The 22,500-nt window shown below is 38.5% G+C and overlaps 3 protein-coding genes across 8 annotated transcripts in view; 1 reads left to right on the top strand and 2 right to left on the bottom strand.

The window, feature by feature from the left end:
- Positions 1 to 2,615, bottom strand: part of LOC138049312 (uncharacterized) — a 10,057-nt gene extending 7,442 nt beyond the window's left edge. For 2 of the 5 annotated variants that reach the window (XR_011132357.1, XM_068895534.1), the window contains exons 1-2: positions 1,761 to 2,615; positions 28 to 148 (exon numbers count right to left, since the gene is read on the bottom strand). The gene's annotated coding sequence lies outside the window, so the exon portion shown is untranslated. Of the gene's footprint in view, positions 1 to 27; positions 149 to 233; positions 434 to 1,487; positions 1,648 to 1,760 lie in introns of all 5 variants that reach the window. The other 3 variants (XR_011132355.1, XR_011132356.1, XR_011132354.1) reach the window with 3 other exon arrangements.
- Positions 1 to 5,459, top strand: part of LOC138049315 (peptide-N(4)-(N-acetyl-beta-glucosaminyl)asparagine amidase-like) — a 58,507-nt gene extending 53,048 nt beyond the window's left edge. The window contains exon 9 of the mRNA XM_068895538.1: positions 5,198 to 5,459. Within this exon, the coding sequence (XP_068751639.1) occupies positions 5,198 to 5,308 (111 nt within the window). The 3' untranslated portion in view covers positions 5,309 to 5,459. The remainder of the gene's footprint in view (positions 1 to 5,197) is intronic.
- Positions 1 to 22,500, bottom strand: part of LOC138049314 (ESF1 homolog) — a 65,538-nt gene that overhangs the window by 32,201 nt on the left and 10,837 nt on the right. The window contains exons 7-17 of one of the 2 annotated variants that reach the window (XM_068895535.1): positions 19,693 to 19,742; positions 18,677 to 18,796; positions 16,991 to 17,078; positions 15,416 to 15,575; positions 13,256 to 13,490; positions 12,533 to 12,750; positions 11,496 to 11,685; positions 10,958 to 11,184; positions 10,091 to 10,179; positions 8,690 to 8,717; positions 7,053 to 7,787 (exon numbers count right to left, since the gene is read on the bottom strand). In XM_068895535.1, the coding sequence (XP_068751636.1) occupies positions 7,703 to 7,787; positions 8,690 to 8,717; positions 10,091 to 10,179; positions 10,958 to 11,184; positions 11,496 to 11,685; positions 12,533 to 12,750; positions 13,256 to 13,490; positions 15,416 to 15,575; positions 16,991 to 17,078; positions 18,677 to 18,796; positions 19,693 to 19,742 (1,490 nt within the window). In that variant the 3' untranslated portion in view covers positions 7,053 to 7,702. Of the gene's footprint in view, positions 1 to 7,052; positions 7,788 to 8,689; positions 8,718 to 10,090; positions 10,180 to 10,957; positions 11,185 to 11,495; positions 11,686 to 12,532; positions 12,751 to 13,255; positions 13,491 to 15,415; positions 15,576 to 16,990; positions 17,079 to 18,676; positions 18,797 to 19,692; positions 19,743 to 22,500 lie in introns of those variants that run through there. The other variant, XM_068895536.1, reaches the window with a different exon arrangement.

Here is a 22,500-nt window from a genome sequence, read left to right as displayed (position 1 = left end):
CAATTTTAGCAGTCAGTTCTCTCTCACCTGGAAAGCAATGTTTGCGCTGTTATGCACTCCAAATATCTCTGGCTCGTCACCAATTGGTAGACTGTCAATATGATCCCTCTACCCTCGGAGTCCATCATTTCCAGGAGGAAATACATACCTAAAGACACCGTACAAGAAGGGTCAACCACAAATTACGTTTAACCTACTATTTTCCAATACCAGGAAGAACGTTCTCACTGTACCTGCTGGGAGATTGTTTTAAACATCAGGATGCTTCGTTGTAGTGATGATTTTGTTCCAAAATGGTTGCCATGTAAATTTATTTTGCTGCATTCAAGCAGCAATTCTGAGCTGTAGTATATACATGTACCTAAGAGGCAGATTAGGACTGGTTTTCAAGCTCAAGCCACATTTGGTGGCCATTTCTTCCATTAGAATTAGTCTGCAATCGTAAGAGGTGAAAATAATTTTTACAATAAAATTTGCTTGAAATTTTTAAAGACAACGTTTTTGCTACAAAGTTTATTTAAGAAACACTTATTTTCACTTTCTAGTACAAACCACTTCTTGAAAGAAATTTACAACTACGGTACCGTTTCAAGGTACCCATGCAAGGGGTGGGGATTCCCTGAAAATGGCTCACACCAGTTTCAACGTGCAATTTCAAGGAAACGTCTAATTGGAACGATTAACTCAACCACACTGTTTTGCGTAACAAAATGTTATGGTATCATGCAAGACACTAATAATTGGTTTAATAACAAGTGATCTCATTAAGCAACTGATGCTTTTCATATGGTACCATGACAAACACTGCCATTTTGAGAAACAGTTGTGTACAATCAATCGTTCAAAATAGGCCACCTTCAAAAATACCATAATACTCCTTGTTTGCCCAAAACTTTGCTTGAGCATTGTTTCCAGTTTCACAGAGAAAATAAAAACAATGCTTATGAAAAATTTTGGATGGAAAACAAAGAGTATTGTAGTAGTTTTGAAAGTGGCCTAAAGTACAGTTTGTTCACAGAATTAAAAATAGTTTGACCATCCTTAATATCATTTGCCACAAAGCAAACTATACCGATAGATTTTTTGAAAATTTAAAAGGGCCTAATGGATTACAGAGACACATATATATTGTGCTTTTAGGACGTTTTGATTCAAAAGTCACTTTTTTGTTTGCTTTGAGGGTGGTCGCACTTTGATTCATAGCCGAGCATTGAAGGACAATGGGTTCGATACCAGGTTGACGCCACAGACAGCTTTGCATTGGGAGAGTTTTTTGAAAACAGTGATGCAAAGTAATTTGTGATGTCAACCTGGTATCCAACCCATTTCCTTTCATTGCTTGTTTATGTATCAAAGTGTGACCACTTTTCCAGTCTTTCAAAGCGAATGAAAAGTGAATTCAATCAAAAGGTTCTAAAGACAACACAATGGAGAAAAAATAAATTGGAAAAGGTAAATAAAAAAATTGACACCATTTATATTCCCACCTGGTCTAGAAAACTACAAGAATCTTGGGCAAGAAGAATCTTCCAAGAATGGTCATCAGGCACCGCTGATCCCAAGCATCAGTAACTCGATCGTCCTCCATATGTGATCTTGCCAAAATGTCTGGATAGTAGCAGGCATATCGATGACCACTTTTCCTGTCTTTCAAAGTGAATGAAAAGTGAATTCAATCAAAAGGTTCTAAAGACAACACAATGGAGAATAAATAAAGTGGAAAAGGTAAATCAAAAAATTGATACCATTTATATTCCCACCTGGTCTAGAAAACGTCAAGAATCTTGAGCAAGAAGAATCTTCCAAGAATGGTCGTCAGGCACCGGTGATCCCAAGCATCAGTAACTCGATCGTCCTCCATATGTGGTCTTGCCAAAAGGTCTGGATAGTAGTAGGCATATCAATATTTTTAGAAACAACACAACACTTTTTAAATTTAAAAACAAGTTTCGACAGAAGCTTCTGTCATCTTCAGTTTAAATTACAAAGTACAGAGTTGAATATATAGTGTGAACCAAAATGCTAATTAACTATAACAACAAAAGGAAACATGACAATGTAAAAAATTACAAAGAAAGCTTTAAATTAACATGATAAAGTTGATGATTAAGCGTAGGTTTCTCCCATTGAATATGAATAGCTTCTTTTATCTTAAGTTGGAAGGTGGTAGAAGCGTGATCTAGGATGCTGAAACAGTCATTAATAGAGCACAAAGTGCGGCAATGCTCAGAATTCTCTAGCATTTTGGTTCACACTATATGTTCAACTCTGTACTTTGTAATTTAAACTGAAGATGACAGAAGTTTCTGTCCAAACATGTTTTTAAATTCAAAAAGTGTTGTGTTGTTTCTAAAAATATTGATATGTGATCTGTGGAAAAGAAACAAATAATAAACATGTGAAAACCCCTGAGTTCCAGTTCTTAACCATGCAAGTGATATCGTGCTTAGTGTGTGATCTCCTATTACTGAAACATATCAAATAAAGTCGTAAAAACAGTGTTAAAGCTTGTCCAACTTTCTTGAGTTCATTCAAGGGTGAATTAGAAAAGAGTGTTCCTCAATCAATTTGCAGTCTTGCCCCAGCACAGCCACAATTGGACTCATTTTTAGATACACTTTTACGTGCGAAAACAAACAAAGGGCCGCCACTTTAACCAATCAGGTGAAGCCATGTCACGTGTCTTCCGCCATGTGTTTTTTAGGGTATTCAAAAAATACTCATTTGCGACTGTGCTGGAGAGCCCACCCATGCTATAAGAACACTCTTATCTAATTCACTCTTCTTTCATTACATAATACAAGCAGTCACAGTTTCGTTTTTCGTCTCACAAGAATTTTGTATTCCATGCACATACCTTGCGAGGATCACATTCTTACTTGACTGTCAAAAAGGAAAATAAAACTGACATCATTCTCGTGATGCCATGACCTTCTTTAAAAGGTGGCTTACCACAGTTTTCCGAAGAAAAAGATCAAGAAATTATGAAATCTGTGAAATGGAAGCAACAGGATATCTCTTCTGAAGCGTTAGTCACTACGATTGAAGTAAAATGTAATTTTACCAAACAAATAAATGCAAATCAGGGAAAAAATGCTAAATATAGTGACCGAGCCCGTGGCGGGGGACTGGAAACTAAACATTTCAAAGACCTTTTTCTCTAAAATTAGCTGTACGACCCCTCCTTAAAATTTCAGGATTTCCTTAGCGACAAAAAATTTCTCAGACAGGTTTTTCGCAAATGGCAAAAACATAGATTTTCATCTATTTTGATAATAACAGTGAAAAACTGTCTGATGAATCTTTTTAAAAAAATGTTGACGGTTTGGTTTCATATTGTTTACTAATTCCCGAAATTTTAACTCTGGTCGTATGAATATTTTTGAGAAAAAGGTCTTGGAAATGTCTAGTTTCTAGTCCCCTCTCCAGAAGCTTGGTCACTGTATTTAGCATTTTCCCCTAATTTGCATTTATTTGTTGAGTAAAGTTACAATTATTTCACAGATTTAAAAATCTTGATCATTTCCTTCGCAAAACCGGAGTAAGCCACTTTAAACGTCTTCTTCCAAACAATGCACCTACAATAAATTTATTTGGGTTAGGTGCACTTTAAAGTGTACCTAATCTCAAATATTTTTTGGCTAAAATATTAATCTCTCTTCTACAAGCACACTTGTTTACAATTCTTAACTCAAAATTTCCCTTTTTATCTGCTGGGCAAGATGCGCAAAGTTATCAAAACTAGCAGTAATTTGGACCCACAACTACATGTATATTGCGAGAGGCATGGGTCCATTCTTGATTTTACGTCACAAACTGCTTTGCAATGAAAAATTTCTTTAAACACAGGAATGCAAAGCCATTTGTGATGTAAAATCGAGAATAGACCCATGTCTTCACATCACAGTCGTGGGTCCAAATTAATGCTAGTTCTGCCAAGTTTATGTGGCTTACAGTATAGTACAGTGAAAGCAAAATTCTGGGTAACAATAATTTTTGTGTCATATGTTTGCTTTGGATGGGGAGATTTACCGGTATATTAGAAATGAAACATTTTTAACTTCAGGTGCACTTCAAGACGGCTCAAACCAGTTTCAACAATTTTAAAGGAAAGGTCTCATTAGAAGGTTTGACCCTAAAACACAGTTCCACATTTCGGAAATGTTATGGTATCATATAAAACACCAATTATAGCTAAAAAGACGTTATTTCTATGCCGTTATGCATTTTTCTTGAAATGCTTCCATCAAAAACATACTCGGTGACTCCCAGTTCTGCTGCTGGGATATTATTACCAGGCAAGGTTAAATCCGCTAGAAAGTTAATAAAATTTTCTCGAGTGGGTTGAGGGCCACCTTAAAATTTCCCAGCTGCGAAGGTAGCTGTGAATCTGCTCCAGAGAATTTTTTTAACTTTGCAGACTTTAATCTTAGCTTAATAATCACTTTCTAGCAGTAAAATTAGGAGTCAACAAATATATTTTTTAGATCTAAGTGCTTTATTTGGATGGCTCTTTTGTTGCTATAGCAACCAAATAGGTCATGTTTCTAACATGTCTTGTTAAGCATTTTTATTGGTGTTTTATGTGGCACCATAGTCCATTTGCTCATCCGAAACAGCTAGACGACCTTTTTAAGTGTCAAAAATTGCAAAAAATTTATGTTCCTTCTGAAAACTTAAGGGACTACTTTCCCCTGGTTTTAGGTGATGTTTTAGTAAAGAAATCTATAGCTGTTTGGCAACGCAAAAACCTATTTCATCAAAGATTATTGTTGAGTGTCCCTGAATTTCTGCAACAATTTCAATCAGTGTTTGCTGATACATGTACATGTAATTGAATATGCATACTATAGTAACATCTAAATAAAGGTGGGTAAGGAAACCTTGACCTGAAGTATATTCTGTACTCTGGATAATGACTTATCCACCTTTTAAACAACTTGGTGCCAGAAGTCTTACCTTTAAAGCAAGGGGTAGCCTAAGGTCTCTTCTTGAACACTTTCTTTTTCTGTCATTTGTAAGTGATTTTCCTCACTTGAATTGCGAAGTCACCTGTGAATCCCATTGGCCAGTCCAACATATGTTTGTGAACCGAACCAGGGTTACATGTACAATTTTGGGTCATCTGTAGTCTTGTGCATTTGAATACTTTTTTTGGAAATCTGCTTTAAAATTATTGTATATAATTTCTCCACAGGTGATGGCCTACATTCTTCAGGAGGGAGTAGAAGAAAATGACGCGCTGTCCTTACAGAAGGGAAATGTATGTAAGACCATCACATGTAGATTGTTGTTGTCTCGCTGCTGAAAATGAAGTCATCCACATTGTCTTAACGAAGTAAAATATTCTTGGAACAGTCAAGCCTTGATGCAGAAGTCGTCAGACCTGGCAAATAGTTAAAAGCTCTCAAAATGGCATCCCTGGTGGGACTTTTTGCTTTTAACCCATTGACATCCAAACCGGCAGTATTTTACTCTGTCTAACGCCAGATGATTTTACTCGTCAATGGGGAACCCCTGGGAGTCAATGGGTTAATAACTCACTGAAAAACAGTGAATGTCCCCATTAACTCATTGACATCCAAACCGGCCGAAACCGGCCAGACTTGGTATTTTACTCGTCAATGGGTTAAAATCGAGGATTTCACCAAATTAATGCAGAAGTCATGTCAAGCGAGTACTAACCTTAGTTGTGAGCACTTCTATAGTGTTGACAAAAACTTGGTTTCAGTCTATAACAGCAGTGTCTTTTATAGTTTGATGCATTTTTTGTAAAATAGATCCTCAATATTTTGCCCTTTTTTCCCCAGGTAACTTAGCAAGGCTCTCCAACAGGCCTGGTCGCATGGCTGGTGGATTTCTCTCCAGTGGTCTTGTAATTGATAGCGTTACTACAAAAGCCTTGGTTACAACATCAGGAACTGGGCAAGTCGATTGGACACTTAAGGGAAATGACCACATTGCAGAGCAATTGGATTTGCCAATGGTATGTGGGTATCCTGTGCTGCCTTAATCGAATAGCAGAGTACCATTAATTTACGCATGGAGGAGGGTGCAGGTGTTACATAAATAAAAACAGTGACAGTTGATCGGCTATGGTGATGATTGACTGATATGTTTTGCAGCATTTTTTAACCAATCAGAAACATAACCAAACCCAGAATTTTCACACACTTGATAGTACCAGCTGCAGGAAAATAATGTGTCGCTAATTGGATCATGTGATTGTTTACATTTGCTCTGAGTGGATGAAAATTACTGGTTCTGGTCTTGTTATTGCCACCTCACGGCCCCATACACCTTATTCCAAAATGACCACCATTCTGGCCTCGTTGTTTTGAATGTGTGTGTGAAAGCGAGGCTAATTTGCAAGGAAACAAAAGAATACTAAAAAAAATGGTGGCCATTTTGGAACAAGGTGTATAAGTACAGATGAAGAGCTTTTGACTGGCTTCAGTGAGAAGTTTTGTATTCAAGCCATTGCTTTCCCGGCCTGTAATTTTCGATATTCTTATGTTGCAGCACATGAAACAGTAACAACTTCAGTTCTGCGTGGTTCTAAGACTCTGAAATTAACAGCTACCCTTAGTGGTGAGAAAGGAGATGTTGCTTGGCAACAAGCACAGTTTTTCAGCCAACCAATTGACAGCGAGAATATTGCCTTTCACCTCACAGTTATTCTTCGTGATCCTTAATTCCTGAATGAGATGAAGCAAGGACACCACAAGTCTTCATCTTCAAGCACCAATCTCCGCCTTTAGAACACTATCATTTATCTTGAGGTAGCGTTCACCCTACACCTCAAAAAGAAGGTGGTGTCCAATTATTAGCTCACTTGGTTGAAATAGTATAATTATGGAGCCTCTTAAGACTTTAAGTTTCGATCCCAACACAATAGTTTTGCTTGCTGTGATATGATAAACCTTACCAGTTTGTTGGATTTTTTTTGTTATAAAAGTCGAAACACAGATAATGGCATGAGTGAGTCTATTTGTAATCAGTTATGTCCCCGAAAAAAAAAACAAAAAAAGACATAACATGGCTTCTTCTGATTGGTTGAAATTGTCGGCTCTTTATTTTCGCACGCAAAGTGCATCTAAAAATAGACCCATTGGTGAGACTGCAAAGTGATAGATTGACTTTCAGTGCAGACATAGTTAGGACAACCTGAAATTTAGTAGTGGTCAAGTTTTAAATAGTACCATAGGAAAAATCGAGGAGGGGGGTGTCAGTGTTGCATGCTACTGTAGGTTTTTCAATATTCTCTACCTTGACTTATTTATGAATACAAATTCGTCCAAAAATACTCACAAATGAATTATTTTATTAATGACAATACAGAGAAAGCTTGTTGGCAGCCTGTCTTAGAAATGGAAGCGTGTTGATAATTAATACCTTTTGTACGCCAAAAGACTGTAATTAACATCAAGTTAATGTGCCAGCGACTTGCCCCATGTCGAGACGAGGAAACAAATCCCCACCCTACTCATCTCTTCCGCCAATCTCCGATATTAAAACACTTAAGAAATTAAAGATGACAGCTACACACACTGAGCGTGTGACTGCTAAAATACATCTGCACTGCAGGCTAGCCTTTGTTGTTTGAGCTTACACTAGCGCCGCTGGCGAAACTAGCCTCGAACGATTTAACAAGAAGCCATCACCTCCCTCTTTTCCACCTTGATGATTGTGCTTCCTCTATTCATGAATGCATAAGTATTTTCTTCTGTTTTCTATCATGAAAATGTCCTGTTTTCGACTTGACCGATTTAACGAGGGCCGATAAGCTGCAAAAGAGAAAAAGAAATTATTAAAAATCAGAAACCTAGTTGACATATCTTGTTGAATAATTCTATTTATTGATACGTGATCTCGTTAGGATAGTTGAGCTGCTGGTAATGTGCGATCCATAGTTAATAGAGAGGAATGGTTATGAAACCCGACAACTTCCTTTGTTGTAGGTTTTTGTTCACTTTTTTGGCCTTGACTATGCACAAAACACAAAAGTTGTTTACTCCGTACTGAGGAACTAACCAACAGAAACGTGTTGGTTATGTAATTCATGCATAGTGTATGAGCGCAAAACAAAAGATTGTGCACGGTCGTGGACTTTCCAACCTAATCATCTTTGTTTGCTCCTTTGATGTTTGCCGAGCTTCCAAACTCTGAAGATGACTTCCGCTCAGGTTGTCGAAACGTCAGTCAATGTCATCTCAAACAGTCCTTTTCAGGACTACACTCGCCCGGACGATCATACTTTACTTAATGATGATCAGTCCCCTCTATTAACTACGCTCGATCGGGATAGTCTGGTCTTGAATTATTTTTATTATTCTAATTATAATTAGAAAAATAAAAATCAAGATTGTGAGATCACGTGTCATGATGTCATATCAGAAATGGGTCTATAATCCTTGTCTATACTCCTTTTTATTATTATTATTATTATTATTATTATTATTATTATTATTATTATTATTATTACTATTATTATTATTGTTATCATTATTATTATTACCATGGTCATCATCTTCATCATGGCCTAAAAGATTGTGAATTAAAACAGTCGGAGGGTGCAAACACAAATCAAAGGATCATCACATTACGAGCTCGCCAAAAAAGCCAACGTTATCCAAGAAGGTATTGGCACGAGTATAGTGTACGGGCAGTGGTGATTGTCTTAAATTACCTGGGATCTCTTTTCTTTCTTTGCACTTCTGCAAAGGAAAAAAACATGCAGAGTCAAACATAGCAAAAGAAAACTCTCAAAACGACACAAATTTAAATTATAGTTGGCAGCGCAGAGGTCAAATGTTTCTCAAACTCAAGGTCGTTGGAGATTCGATGCAATGCTTAACTCTGTCACCATGTTTCTTGCTTTAACAAGACACCTCACTTTACACTTTACGCAGATCATTAAATTGTCAATCTCTGAGATAATGATTGTGTTTCTAGCGTGCTGGCCCAGGTTGCTCTTAGCAATGTTAGCGCTAACCAGCGTGAAATACCATGGAAACCTACACCGTTTTGATATCTCTTAACCAACGGTTAGCGCTAACCAGGCTTCGAGCAACTGGTCCCTGATTAGTTCACTTAGTCTTGCTTATCAGCTCCTTCTGTTTACTGAATATTCAGGATGTTGTGAAAAATTGAAACGGTCCAGAGTTAATGAAGTTTTGTAAAGTAATTACTGCACACACGCGCTTGTTGAGACTGGTCATGGCCAACTCGGAGATACTCGCCTGTAGCCATAAAAATAGTACAAGCGGTTTCAGAGTAAAATGGGAATGAAAAGATTCACATCTGTACGCTCGCGTGTTTAGTTTAAGAATGCAATGTGTGTGTATGCCGTAGAATTAGTATGCAGAACGGGGTTTTGGTCTTTCAGACTTTTTAACTCGCGTTTTGCATATATAATTAACTGCATTCACACGCTGAAATTTCAATCCTCTGAGGTCCAGTCGGTCGGTTTTGAACGCGAGTAATGCTGGACTGTGAAATCCAAAACTTACACTCAAAGTAAATGGCCTTTGGATAAAAAATTAAAAGCTCAAAAGTTTGCCAGTCAGGTGTTAAGCAAACACACTTTCAAATCACAGGGGCACTTTAAGAGAAGTAAAGGGTTGAAACGTGTTTTTCACGGCGTACAGTTTATCTTTCTTGGTCGAGGGCATTTAGGGATTTCACATCATGTCTGAATGCAACATATTCTGGTCGACAGTCAGGCTGGAGATTTTAATCTCACGGAACTAAAGAAAAATTTAATTCATCTGTTTCCACTGGCAAATTTATGTCATTAATGCAATGATTTCTTGATTTCTCTCCAGCTGTATCATCTCAATACTCAACTCGTCAACTTGTTCCTTTAATAGTATTCAACGGCTTCTGGAGTCAAAATCGTGACATAAGTTTTATGTCTCCAAGTAAATGTCTAATCAGTTTGTAATTCATCGTTTCAAGTTTTGTCAGCTACAGCGCGTTAAAATCGAGCCACTGCAAACAAGATAAACTCAAGTTGAAAGAGCAAGGGTGACCTGAGTTATCGACTTTTCCCAACCTTATTTTTTTTGTAGAGAAGTCACTTACGCACCTTTTTCATGGTTGGCCTGTGGCGTTATCTCACTAGTTTCTCTTCTTTTCTGTCTCTCCTGTATAATTGTTTCCATGGCTTTTGTTTTCCTATTTAAAAGATATTAATGTTAGCCTCACCACCAAGTAAATATTTCATGGAACTTTCCAGTGCTGCTTTACTTTCCTCCTCACTTATTTAACACGTTTATCTGGCCCAGAAAAAAAGATAATACCACAGGCTTATAATTTAGATGAAGCTGAATCCATCAACGCCAGTATCCTACAACTGGATTGGTAGGTACTGTCTTAAAGTTAAGATGGATAACAAACGGTTCATTGTCTGCAACCTCAGGTTGACGTCGAAACCAAAAATTTGGCTTTTTCATTTGTTTTTTTTTTTTTTTGCAAATGTGTTAAAATGCATGCCGCACGGCCATGTTTCCCCTTTCAACTTGTAACATTCTCGTTTTGTGATGTCGTTGCCATGGCAAAGAAATGTACAAAAATGAAAAGCGCATGTGCATTGCGCTCATTAAATATGCAGCTCTTTGGCGTTCTCGTCGCCTTTGTCACTGCGCAAGCTCCCTAACGAAATAGACCTCTTCAGCTTGTACGTTTTCTTTTCCCATTTCAGACCATGTGATGTTCCCAAGGGAATTTTCCTTTTGTTTTTTCATAAGTTATGCATACATATCCACATGCATAAGATGACATTTGAAATAAACTGTTCCCTATAGGAACATCACGTGGTCTGAAATGGGAAAACAAAACGTACAAGCTAAAGAGGTCTATTGCACCATATTACAACACGCATGTAGCTTGAGAGGAGCGCACCAGAATTTTTTCAGTGCCAAACCTACCCTGTTTTATGAATCACAATACACACCTGTACTGTGGATCTGAAGGATCTACGGCGAAGTGATGAGAAGTGAAGAGCGCATCAAACCGAGAATCTTTCAAGTCCACATTAAAATCATCCTCCACAATTTCCTCTTCTTTTTCTTTTCTTTTTCGTCTTTTCTTGTTCATCTTCTTTTCGCTGTCCATTATTCCTTTGAGACTGAAATGCTGTCGGTCATCTTTATCCTCCATTAAAAGAAGTTCTAGCTCCTCCTAAGAAAATTTGAAACGGAGACGAAAAAACATGTTTCGTGAACTACTAGTTAGAAGTGTTCTAGAGAAGTATCTTCGCGACTTAGACGACAATCTTCGCTTACTAACGGAGGCGACTGAACGGAAAAGGCTCTTTAGTTGACACGACTTCTAGCACTTCTCGCGCATGGTCTGAACATGAGGGGAAATTTTCAGAAATCGCCTGATACAAGAAAATGTTTGACCCAATACTGTTCAAGTTGTTGCCGGGCCCTCGTTTAATAAGTGTTTGGTTTCCTGAAACAACGACAACCATGCAACATACACTGTACCTTAGCTTTTTTATCTTCTTCCGTTTCAACGTCTCCATGTTTCCGTTTCCCTCTCGGTTTAGCGGATGTTTTTTTGTCGTCTTCATTTGAACACTTTATCCCAGCATCAATTTCTTGACTGAAGAACGGGTCAGACAAATCAACGTCTGACGGAACATCGCAGCTCTCGTCAGATTCTCTCCCTGATAAACTAAAACAAAAACGAGCCAATTTGAATTGGGCGTTAGCATTTATTTCGTGAGTGGTTTGATATTGCATTAATTTTCCACGTGATGGGCAAAAACATCTCACACCAAATCTCAAGCATCTTTCAACGCTCAAGGAAAATTCAAGTGGCTCTGAATCCGCTCCTAGGCATTTTCGTTTTTTTTTTTTTTGAAGAAAAATTGATATCAATCTGCTGATAATTTCCAGGAATAAAGAGATATAAGCATTTATTGACAAACTAAACGATGTTTTAGGGTGGGTTTGATTGACCATATGCCGGAATGGGAATACATGGAATAGAAGTTAGAAATGCTTTGTTTTTACGGAGATTCACATTAAAATTGTCAAACACCTGCTAAAATGCTATTTTAGACATACCTTTTTTATCCCTGTTGCTTCAAAACGCTTGACATATCATTTAAAATCATCACTCCACGTATTTTTATTCTGGAATAGGGTGAATCGTACGCACCCTTAGGGTGTGTTCGATTGACCCTATTCCGGAATAAGACTACGTGGAGTGATGATTCAAAACGGTATGTTTGGCGAGTTTAAAGAAACAAGGATAATAAATGTATGTTTAAAATAGCATTTTAGCAAGCGTTTGATAATTTTAATGTGAATCTCCGTAACAACGAAGGATTTCTAAATTCTATTCCATGTATTCCTATTCTGGAATACGGTCAATCGAACGCGCCCTTAGTTGGCTTTCCTGTTTCTATGGTAACCTATTACATCACAACAGAGAGTGCACACCACAACAATGCTATTATGTGGAAAAGTGTTCTATTGATATCGAAAAAAAAATAACCTTGACAATTTGAACATACCGTTTCTTTAAACTTTCCTTTTCCATTCGTTTCTCTTTCCTTTTTTCTTTAGTTTGTAGATATATTTCCCATGGCGCCATTTTCTTCTTTTCTTTCTCCTTTATCTTATTTGTCACCAGTTCCTCTGTGGCTTCTCGCAGGCCTGGTTCCCAAGTAATCTCAAGTTCTTGTTCTCTATCGGCCTTGTGTTCTTTGTTCTCGATTTCTCTCAGAAGTTGCTGCGGAGAAAAGCATAGAAACGTTTCTCAGAAATTCTTTTTTAAAGATCTGAAAGTCCCTAATGTGCTGCGGTAACAAACATTGCTATGTCAACCACGGGAATCAGAACTTATTTTGGGTCAGGACGAAGCTATCACAACAGTGACAATGAAAAAGGCAGTTTTGTTTCTAAGGAAACTCTGGTGCTGCATCAGTGGGGAAGCAAAACACAGAAATGGGTTTATCAACTGGGTTGATATGGTAAAATAACCACCCCAGAGAAATTAGCCCTTTGTCTGGGCGAAGTTATTCGCTCTGACGAAGGGCTAATGCCCCAAACCAATGATGTCAGCTTTTAAGTTTCTTAACGGTCGTCAATTTAATATGAAACCAGTTGATGAACCCACTTCAATGACAAAGGGAAATCAGGGTGGCTTAGCCCATCAACCGCGCCTCCCATTTCTGCAACCCGGGTTCCTAATAGGGTCCTAAGCCCATGAGGTCGTTTGCAATCCACAAACACACCTTGTATTTATTAATTTTCTTGTCTTCGTCCTCATCTGACTCTTCCTTGCCATCTGAATTTTCCTCTCCTCCCTCCAACTCCTCTTCATCTGATGAGGACGCCAGATAGGCATTAAAATCCATCTCTAGTATTTCATCTTTGTTGAACTTTCTCATGGTGGTGCGTTGTCGTCCTGGGTCAGTTTCGTCCCAGGTTAGTTTGACATTTGTCTGGTGAAGAGCTGTTGTAGAAAACCTAAGGACACGTATGGCGAAAAATGGTCATGGTGTAACTTGTCCACTCTGTAACATGATCTCTGCTCTTAACTAAAAAAAGCGTTAATTCCTAATTTGCTCTGAACTGACAATCACCTCTAAATTATTATTTGTAGTAGAGCAGAAAATAAGAAAAAATTAGGACGTCAAGATATGAGACGGCGATGTTGCCGTCGCCGAAAACGTCATCTCAAAATATGACGTGCATGTGCGTTTTACATTTTGATACATTTCTTTGCCGTTTTTGTCTTGACAACGACATGAAATGATCGAATTTTAGGTCACAAGGAGGACAAGAGCCCCTAATGATGAATTTTCAATTTTTTCTCTAAATATCAACACCGTCCTCACCAATTTTATTCTTGGAATGTGTACTCACACTTTCCAAGCCAAGCAACTTGGAGTAATCGCTAAATTATTTTATAAAATAATTAGTATAGTACGTGCACTCTCATTGGTCAATAGCTGTGTTTAGATGAGAGTATAGAACACAGCTGTGATATCACACAAATTTTGATTGGTTATGTATTGCCAGACACGCGTTTTGATTTGTTGGTAGGAAATATGAGCGTGGGTCAAGAAAATCTCTTTCAATCAAGAAGTAAAAAAACCCAGCATTTTCCTTCATTTGTTGAATTGTCTCTGAGAAATATTTTATAAAAGCAATAGAAGACTTTTTTCCGTGTTTCCATAGCCTCATCTAAACACTAGGGGTACGTCTCGGGTTTGCATAACTGTCAAGAATTCTCCCAACTCCCCTTCGTATTCAGATGAGGCTATGGAAACACGGAAAACGTCCTCTATTGCTTAAACAGTAACGGGAAATAACATTTTTAGACAACGTTCTCGTAGCCATTGTTGACGCCTTGCTTCGCCTATAGTGATGTTCCCTCGCGATGTCACCCATTGTTATCATTATGCCAACCAGAACCGAATTGACTGTTGAAACAATGTCTTCTTTTGTTCTGTGGGTGACAAATCTTAATATGAAAAGTATTGTGACGTCAATGTTTGTAAACAAGAAATGTCGCAATTTGGTGATTCACCATTCATTGTTGCAGTCAGCAACAAAATCGCCTCGACCCGCAGACTGCAACTAGCGCACCTGATGGCGCATACTCTATCAGACCATAGCCACAGAGGAGTCCTGGAAACTAGAATGAATCTGGGTTTGGACGGGAAAATTTGATTTGAATATGTTACGTGTGAACAAGAAAATGTTTAAAATATCCAGATTTGTGTGAACTGGGCCTAATTCTCTACCATGTTCAATCCAAGGTCGTCTGCTTTGTAAGAAAGGTTTCTCTCCGTTTCACCTCGCTCGGAAATCACAAAAACCGAATTGTCTGAAAAAATCAATTTCGTCACTTCCGAAATTGAAAATAACAGCTCAACAGTGATTAGCCTTCGCTTTTTCCCCCGGTGTTGTGGCTGTCTTGTTCTCTCCAGCAGAAGTGGCCGGCTTGGCAGTGATGTCTCTAAAAAGGCTTACGGTCTATGAGGCCACCTAAGCAGAAACAGCCATAAGTCAAAAAGGGACTTTGCTGAGTGCTGGGACGTGTAGATGTAGATGAAGAAAAGCTTTAGACTTTCTCAAAGCCTGTTTCCGCTAGTAGATAAATAAGTGGTTTGTCGCTCGTCTCGGGACTTCGTCCTTCGCTTTCGCTCGTTCTCCCTCGCTCTCTTTCGCAGCCGACTTGTGGCAAGTCTAATGCTGCTTCGTTAGGTAAGTTTGTAAGGTGGTAACACAAAACAGGGAGAGGGGAGAGGAGGGGCAGGTCAAATGCTGCTAGAAGGAGATGTTTTGATGCAGGTGCACTGTGTTTCCACTGATGCCAGCTTCTGAGGTAACAGAACTAGGGGAGACTTCAAGTTATGAATTGGGTTACCTGTGCCGTGACTTACTCTGGTGCGATGTAAGAGCCTGAGGCTGGTAGCTCTGTGGCCACGGATTGAGGCTCGTGGTCAAACTCCATATCATCTGGGATGTACCTCAAATCCAACACGTTGCCACTCAGTTCAAACTCGATTCCATCACATCCTTCATAAAGCACTCCTGCAGTCTCTGAAAAACAAAATGAAGTAAAATGAAACAAAGACAATGTACTTTGATGACAGACTAAATTTTATTTAGAAATGTACAAAGGCCTAAAACGTTTCCGATTTCTTTTCTTGTTTGAAGCCTTTGTACATTTCTGGATAAATGTTAAAAGCATGAGTTTGACGTCATTAGCGGAAAACGGCATATATTAGACTTATTAAAAGGGTGAATAGGAGACTCACGGTAGCTAGGACTCGAGGATACTCGAATCCGAGTGCTTCTTCGCAGGAGTCGAATCTACGACTTTCCGATTACTAGTTCAGATGTCGTAGGAGACTCGCGGTAGATAAGACTCGGGGATACTTGGAAAAATCCGAGTGCTTCTTCGCAGGAGTCGAACCTACGACTTTCCGATTACTACTTCGGATGGTCGAGCACTGAACCATAGGAGACTCGGGGAGCTGGGATTCGGGGATACTCGGAAAAATCCGAGTGCTCCTTTGCAACCGAGTCAAACCTACGACCTTCCGATTACTAGTTCGGAAGCTCAAGCAATGAACTGTAGGAGACTCATGGAAACTAGGCCATCAGCTAGCTTTTCTGAGTATTTACGAGTCACCACCGAAGAAAAGAAGATCCCATCATTCTCCTTTCTTTCATTTATCAGGGTGAATATTAACCATCTTGTTTATTAAAATCCAAAAATAACCTCTAGGACGGTACCTACTATTGTTATAGCGCATACGTTCTGCGCATCTCGAGATACTCGGATTTTGCGCGGTTCAAAACTATGCAGAGAAAGCGGAACTTAGCAAGTGCTCTTGGTATCCAAAAAGAAGATTTGGGGTAACCACCCATTTTTCAGAGATAATAAAGCTTCACTTTGGGAAAGAATGCCATACATTGCTTTGTATTTTAAAGCTTTTTGCAAATATTGTTGATTAATTATCTTTGAAAAATACGAGGCTACCCCCAGTTTTCTTTTTGGATCTCAATAGCACTTTCTAAGATCTGCTTTTCCCGCATATTCAGTAAACCGTGCAAAAATACCTTTGAATTAGTAGGCACCGTCCTTAAAATGCGGAAATTTCCGGGCAACTTTCATCAACACCTTTCAATAATGAACCTCGTAGCTCAAGTTGATGAATAAACTGTTTATAGAACGATAGAGCTTCCAAAACCTAAAAAACCGCTCATTATTCCTGTAGTGGTTTCAATAAGTACCGACAGGCGACGAAAAGCGTTGGCTATTTTACTCAGTGAAGTCGGTCAATTTTTCCCAAAATTGAAAAAAATTAAAGACAGATTCTTTCACACCTAACATTAAAAACCATTTTGCCAATGATGAACAAACAACTTTGATGATCAATCACATGGCAAAAATATACGTGATTACGATAGACACGTGACCTGGTGCCACAGGTATGCCATCACAGTACCTGATGTATCACACTCGATGACGGCGTAAAAGTACTTGAGTCTGTTTAATTGGTATTGGCGCAGTTTTTCCATCGAAAACTCTGAGCCCTAGGGAAAAAAATAGTCTCCATTACAAAACGCACACCCCTGCTGACTGAATTTGAGGGCTGCATTTTAAAGTGGTACTACGACCAAAAAAAAATTTTGTTTTTCCTTTGGATTTCAAAACTATGTTAACTAAACACTAACTCACCCAAGTTTTAAGTTCTGATTTTAAAAAGACACCTGTTTATTTTAGCTGGAATTTTCTTATTTATTGGTCCGCCATTACTATCTTTAAAATCTTGAGAGAGCTGGGTCAAGGAGAAAATGACGTCAAACACTCACTAGTTTAAGAATGCAATGCGTGTGTACGCGGCCTAATTAATATGCAGCACGGGAGTTTCGGGCTTTCAGACTTTTCAACCCGTGTTTTGCATATAATTATAATAAATTGCGTTTACACGCTGAAATTTTAAGCTAGTGAGTAAATGACGTCATTTTCTCTAGATCCAACCCTCTGAGGTCCACACTGAAAATAAAAAGCCTTTGGATAAAACTCAAAGCTCAAAGCTCAAAATTTTGCCAGTTAGGTGTTAAGCGAACACGCTTTCAAAATCTGAAGAAAAAAAGGAAATGATTTTTTGATCATAGTTCCACTTTAAGCTTTAGTTCGCATTTCTCCAGGAAAAAAAAACAAAGAGTTGTAACTACTGAAATGAAATCAAAAGGCTCCATATGTATACTCTCTTTCAATCTTTCAATAAAAAAAAAACACATTTTGAAATTTTGCAGGCTGTACTGTATTATTGAGCCTGTGTAAAGCTGCCTTCTCCACTCAGGAAAAATAAGGGCCGCTTCTACGTAGCATACAGCCCTCTGTCCTCTTCAAGCTTTTGAAATTCTGGGCTTTAGGAAGACAAACATTACTAAGCTTCCAAACAACAACCTTGCGTTAGCAAAACAATAGCTCTAAACATGGTTTGGATTAGGCTTGGTTTCTCCCCTTTGAAAAATGCACAACGCAAAAACATGACCTATTCTGAATTTCTACAGAAAACATGAACAGAAAAAAGTGAATTTACATGTAATTTAAATGTACTTTCTTCGACCGGGCACTCTTCGGTTTTTGTATCTGGAACAATTAAAAATTAGTCACCAAAGTGAAGGTAAAAATCCACCACTTTCACTGACACTGAGGTGAATAGTATATACACGTACCACACAAGTTGAATAATCAGCTGAGTTTATGGTAAAAAACGTGCACCTCGGTAACTGAAGCAAAATGGGAGCCATTTTGTTCCTCTCTGTTTGCTCAGAGATGAATAGTAAGACATTCGTGCTATTCACCTTCGCGCTAGCCAACCAGAATGCACCGAAAGCACAGTTCACTTGTGTGGTATATACTAATGGAGACTATGCGAGTTCTCTCAAATAACTCTCTCAAGGGGAAATGTTCATTGGAGCTGACCGTTGATTCGAGCAGTTGAAGTACTTGGACTGGGATAATAAGACAAAAGGAAAAACACTGAAATGGGTGAATAAAGAAGCGATTTAAAATAATATTTGTGCTGACGTAGGTAATAGTCATCATCTTGGACGAAAGAGATGAAGTAGGACGTGAAACTGGCAAAGACCCAGCATATCACAGAGCTATTCTGACTTGCCTCCACACTTTCTTTGTTTCCTATGTTTTTTTCATCATCAGCTTCTTCATCTTTCAGTGGGACAGGTCCAAGGGTTTCCTCTGATCTCATTTGTTCCAAGCCATAGTCAGATGGATAGATCTATAAACAGTCATTTTTTCACCCTCAGATACAAATGTCATAAGAGAGAAATGATCCTTGCTCTTATTCCGGACAATTTAAGCAATAATTATTATCTCTTATAGACACCTAACAAATTCAGGCAACTCCAACGGGATTCGAACCCATGATCTCTGCGATGCTGGTGTAATACTCTGCCGACTGAGCTATGACCCAACACAGTTGGGAACAGGTCAATTTAGTAGACTCATGTGTTTTCCGTAAAAGGACTTGATGAAATAAATACATGTATAATTATTTTATTCGAAGTGAGGGCTACAGACACTTGTTTTGCATTGTTCAAAAGTTCTTCTGGGAGTAAGATGGAAATTATATGGTAAGCAATTCTTGGGCTAAATGCAGCACTTTCTCCTCAGTTATTTTTAAGAACCTGAGGGTTAGTCCAAGTGGGGTTTTGAACCCGCGATCTCGCCTGCATGAAAGTCTGATGCTCAACCAACTGAGCCACTGGTTATCAGTTCCAATGGAACCCTGACAGTGGGATATACTACTGGGAGATGTACAGTAGACTCAAAGGAAAGGAAAGGAAGGGTACTTTATTTAAGTGTTTAGTCTTCTAGCGCTGGAGCACTAATTGGGGACACTGTAACCTGAAATTAACAAATAACCCTAAAACAAGTCAAACGTTGGTTTTTGAGGAGAGGGGACAACTGGAGTACCCGGAGCAAAACCTCTCGGAGAAGAGTAAAGAACCAGTTGACAAACTCAACCCACATGACTCCGAGTCTGGGAATCGAACCCGGGCCACACTGGTGGGAGGCAAGGGATCGCACCACTGCGCCAGCTCTGAACCCTTGAGGCAATCAACAAGTCCAACATTTCCAAAATAATAATATACAAGTGTATTGTCACTTTACCTTAACAGCTTCAATGGTGCCATCTCTGGGTTTAAGGGAATTAAACAACACTGTCAAAGAAAAAGAAAATACATTGTGGTTTCATAATCGTCCGCAGGAGACAGAATGTTAGCAAAAAAGACACACTAGAAAGTCACAAAAAAAAAATTAATAATAATAATAAAATTTTAAATAACTTTTCATGATAATAAGCGAAACACAATCATCTAGGTGAGTGTAGTCCGTTTAAGGCGACCTTGAATAACGTTTCAACATCCTGAATGGAAGTCACCTTCAGAGTCAATTGATTTGTGTAAATTCAGTGGATGGTATAAACACTCGAGTCATTATTGGTCTCGAGACTGTCAGCAAAACCTACATGTAGATGTCACTAGCTGTGAAGACTGTGAACAGTGATTGGTGTGTTTTGATCCATTTAGGTCTTAGAGGGTCTGTACATATATTGTAGGTGGAATAGTCCTTTTTTCAGTCGTGCATTCAGATTTCTGCTGGACACACTGACATTAGTGGCCTGGCAGTTGCAGAATTTGATCTTGTCAGCTGTTCCTTGTCTGTCCTTTGGTTCGTCTTTGTCTTTGATGTTCGTCAGTAGTTTTCGTAAAGAGTGGTGGGTCTGTGAGCAACACAAATGACTTGTAAGGTAATTGCCTTTTACGGGATATAAATCAAATTCACAAGTGACCAGCTCCCAGTTGGTAGAGCAATGCAGTGCTATCCAGGGTCCAGCCCCTTTCAAGCCTGTTCTTAAGGCTTTCTTCGCGACTGCTTTAAGGGGCTTTGTCACGCAAGTGCAGTTGACTTTGTGACAGTGGTTTTACCAGTTACTCCTCCCTAGGCAACTTAACGTTAACCCAGAAATTACTTTTAAACAACACAACTCAAAGCTTCATGACCAAAAACAAATCTCTGCCGAGCATACAAAATTAAGTTACAAACAACACAGATAAACTTTGAAAGACTGTTAGGCTGAACAGTTTTCAAAAACCCTAATAGTCCAGTTTCAAGTTCTCCACGAATGCTGAATGAAAACACTGAGGACGCATTTTTACAGGTTTAGCCTCCACCTCAAGTGAATATATTCACAAATTACAGCAGAAAATGACTTGTTTACAACTCTGTCTATGGTTTAGCTTCAAATTTCAGGCACCTTCCTGACAGTGTTTGTGAATATAATTATTCATTTCAGATGGAGGCTAGCCCTGTAAAAGTGCATCCTGAGTGTTTTTATTCCGCAGTCATGCAGAACTTGAAACTGGATTATTGAAATTCATTTTAATATCTGCACATCCATGCCTCTGTATGTATTAATTTTGCTGTTTTATTGAAGCCTTCCTTCAATGTCTTTTTCTACTTAAAAGTAGTTCGTTATCTTTAAGAAAGTTATGACATTTTTTAATTTCGAAGACATGTTTCGATGTTACAAACATCATCGTCAGTTACAAAATATTTGAAAAACCGTTAGGACTTATATAACAACAAGACGCCTACAAGGGCGTATCCGTGGAATGCGCAAACAGTTAACACAAATTGTCCAGTTACAGTGAACTTCAAGTACAGGTAGACTTCGGAAAATGGCGAAAGATTACTAGAAAGATACATCTGTAATATAACTTAAAGTTTTTTGTTGTAAAAACTCATTACTAATGTTACTAAATTTGCAAATGCAAACAACGAAGCCCTATTAGCAGGTTATCAGGATACGGGATCTTTTATTTATTTATTTTTGGAAGGAGACTTAATTCAAATCCTACAGTTTTACTTGCTTCGTTAACTCCTTTCATCCAAAAATCACAGGATCAGCCTAAAATCATCCGAAAAACTTATTACAAATCACAGCTAGTTCAACAACTTATCATCCTGGGCCAGTTGTTCAGAAACTGGGTTTTAAAACGAGTTTTATCCTCTACTCCCAAATGCTGTTCAAGGCTGATATTCAGAAAAACTTTACATTAGAAGAAGTCAATCTTGAAAAACAAAAATAAGCAAAGGAAACTGTGACCAAAAAGTTGAAAACATGAAACAAAAGTTTACGCTAATCCTGGATTAAGATAATTGGCTTTCGAACAAGCGGGCCCTGTAATCGACGTCTGGTTCTGTAATCCTGGTTTAGTTCCTTGCAAACTGTATAAATTTGCCGTGGCGAAGACAAGAAGACAACATCCGTGCTCTATTTCTCTCAATGCTCAAAAATTCCGTAATTGCGTGTTGTATTGTCCAGTCCAAAGATCCAATTTTACAATTCCATAATCTTGATTTCAGTAACTTGGTACCAAACGTTCCACAATAACTTGAAATCTCGTTAAGAAAAATCCTTAAATCCAGTAGTCCAGTCCGGATTGAGATCGCCAAAACTCTCTCTATCATCGATTCAAAATTCAACAAAAGCTACAAGTAGTAAATAGTTATCAGAAACTACAACAGTTCGTCCTGATTCTACACTCGAGCTGAACAAAAAACCCAAAAAAACCCTTGTCATCGTTTTCGAGAGAACAGACAAACAGCCGAAACTGTTCTGTGCCTGCCCCTTACGGCACTGAAAAAGTACCGTACGTTGTACAATAGTACTTGACCGTAGTCCTTGGCCAAGAAACTAATCTTAGCCAAAAGCCCGAGAAGCGATCAGGATACGGGATAATTAGGTAAAAAAATTGTGGGGATACGGGATTTTTAGTCTGGAGGTAAGGGGGAGGGGGGGGGGGTAGAATTGAGGAGATACGAGATATTTTTTAAAGTAAGAACGCATTGCGTGTGGTAGTGCAGTAACTTGACAGTGTTTTTTTCCATAACTGTCAACTGAGCGGCGTTTTT

This window comes from Montipora capricornis, chromosome 5, assembly GCF_036669925.1.
Source record: "Montipora capricornis isolate CH-2021 chromosome 5, ASM3666992v2, whole genome shotgun sequence".
In the NCBI taxonomy this organism is placed as follows: Eukaryota; Metazoa; Cnidaria; class Anthozoa; order Scleractinia; family Acroporidae; genus Montipora; species Montipora capricornis.
Note: the sequence above shows the minus strand (reverse complement) of the source record. Positions and strands in the feature narration are given on the sequence as shown.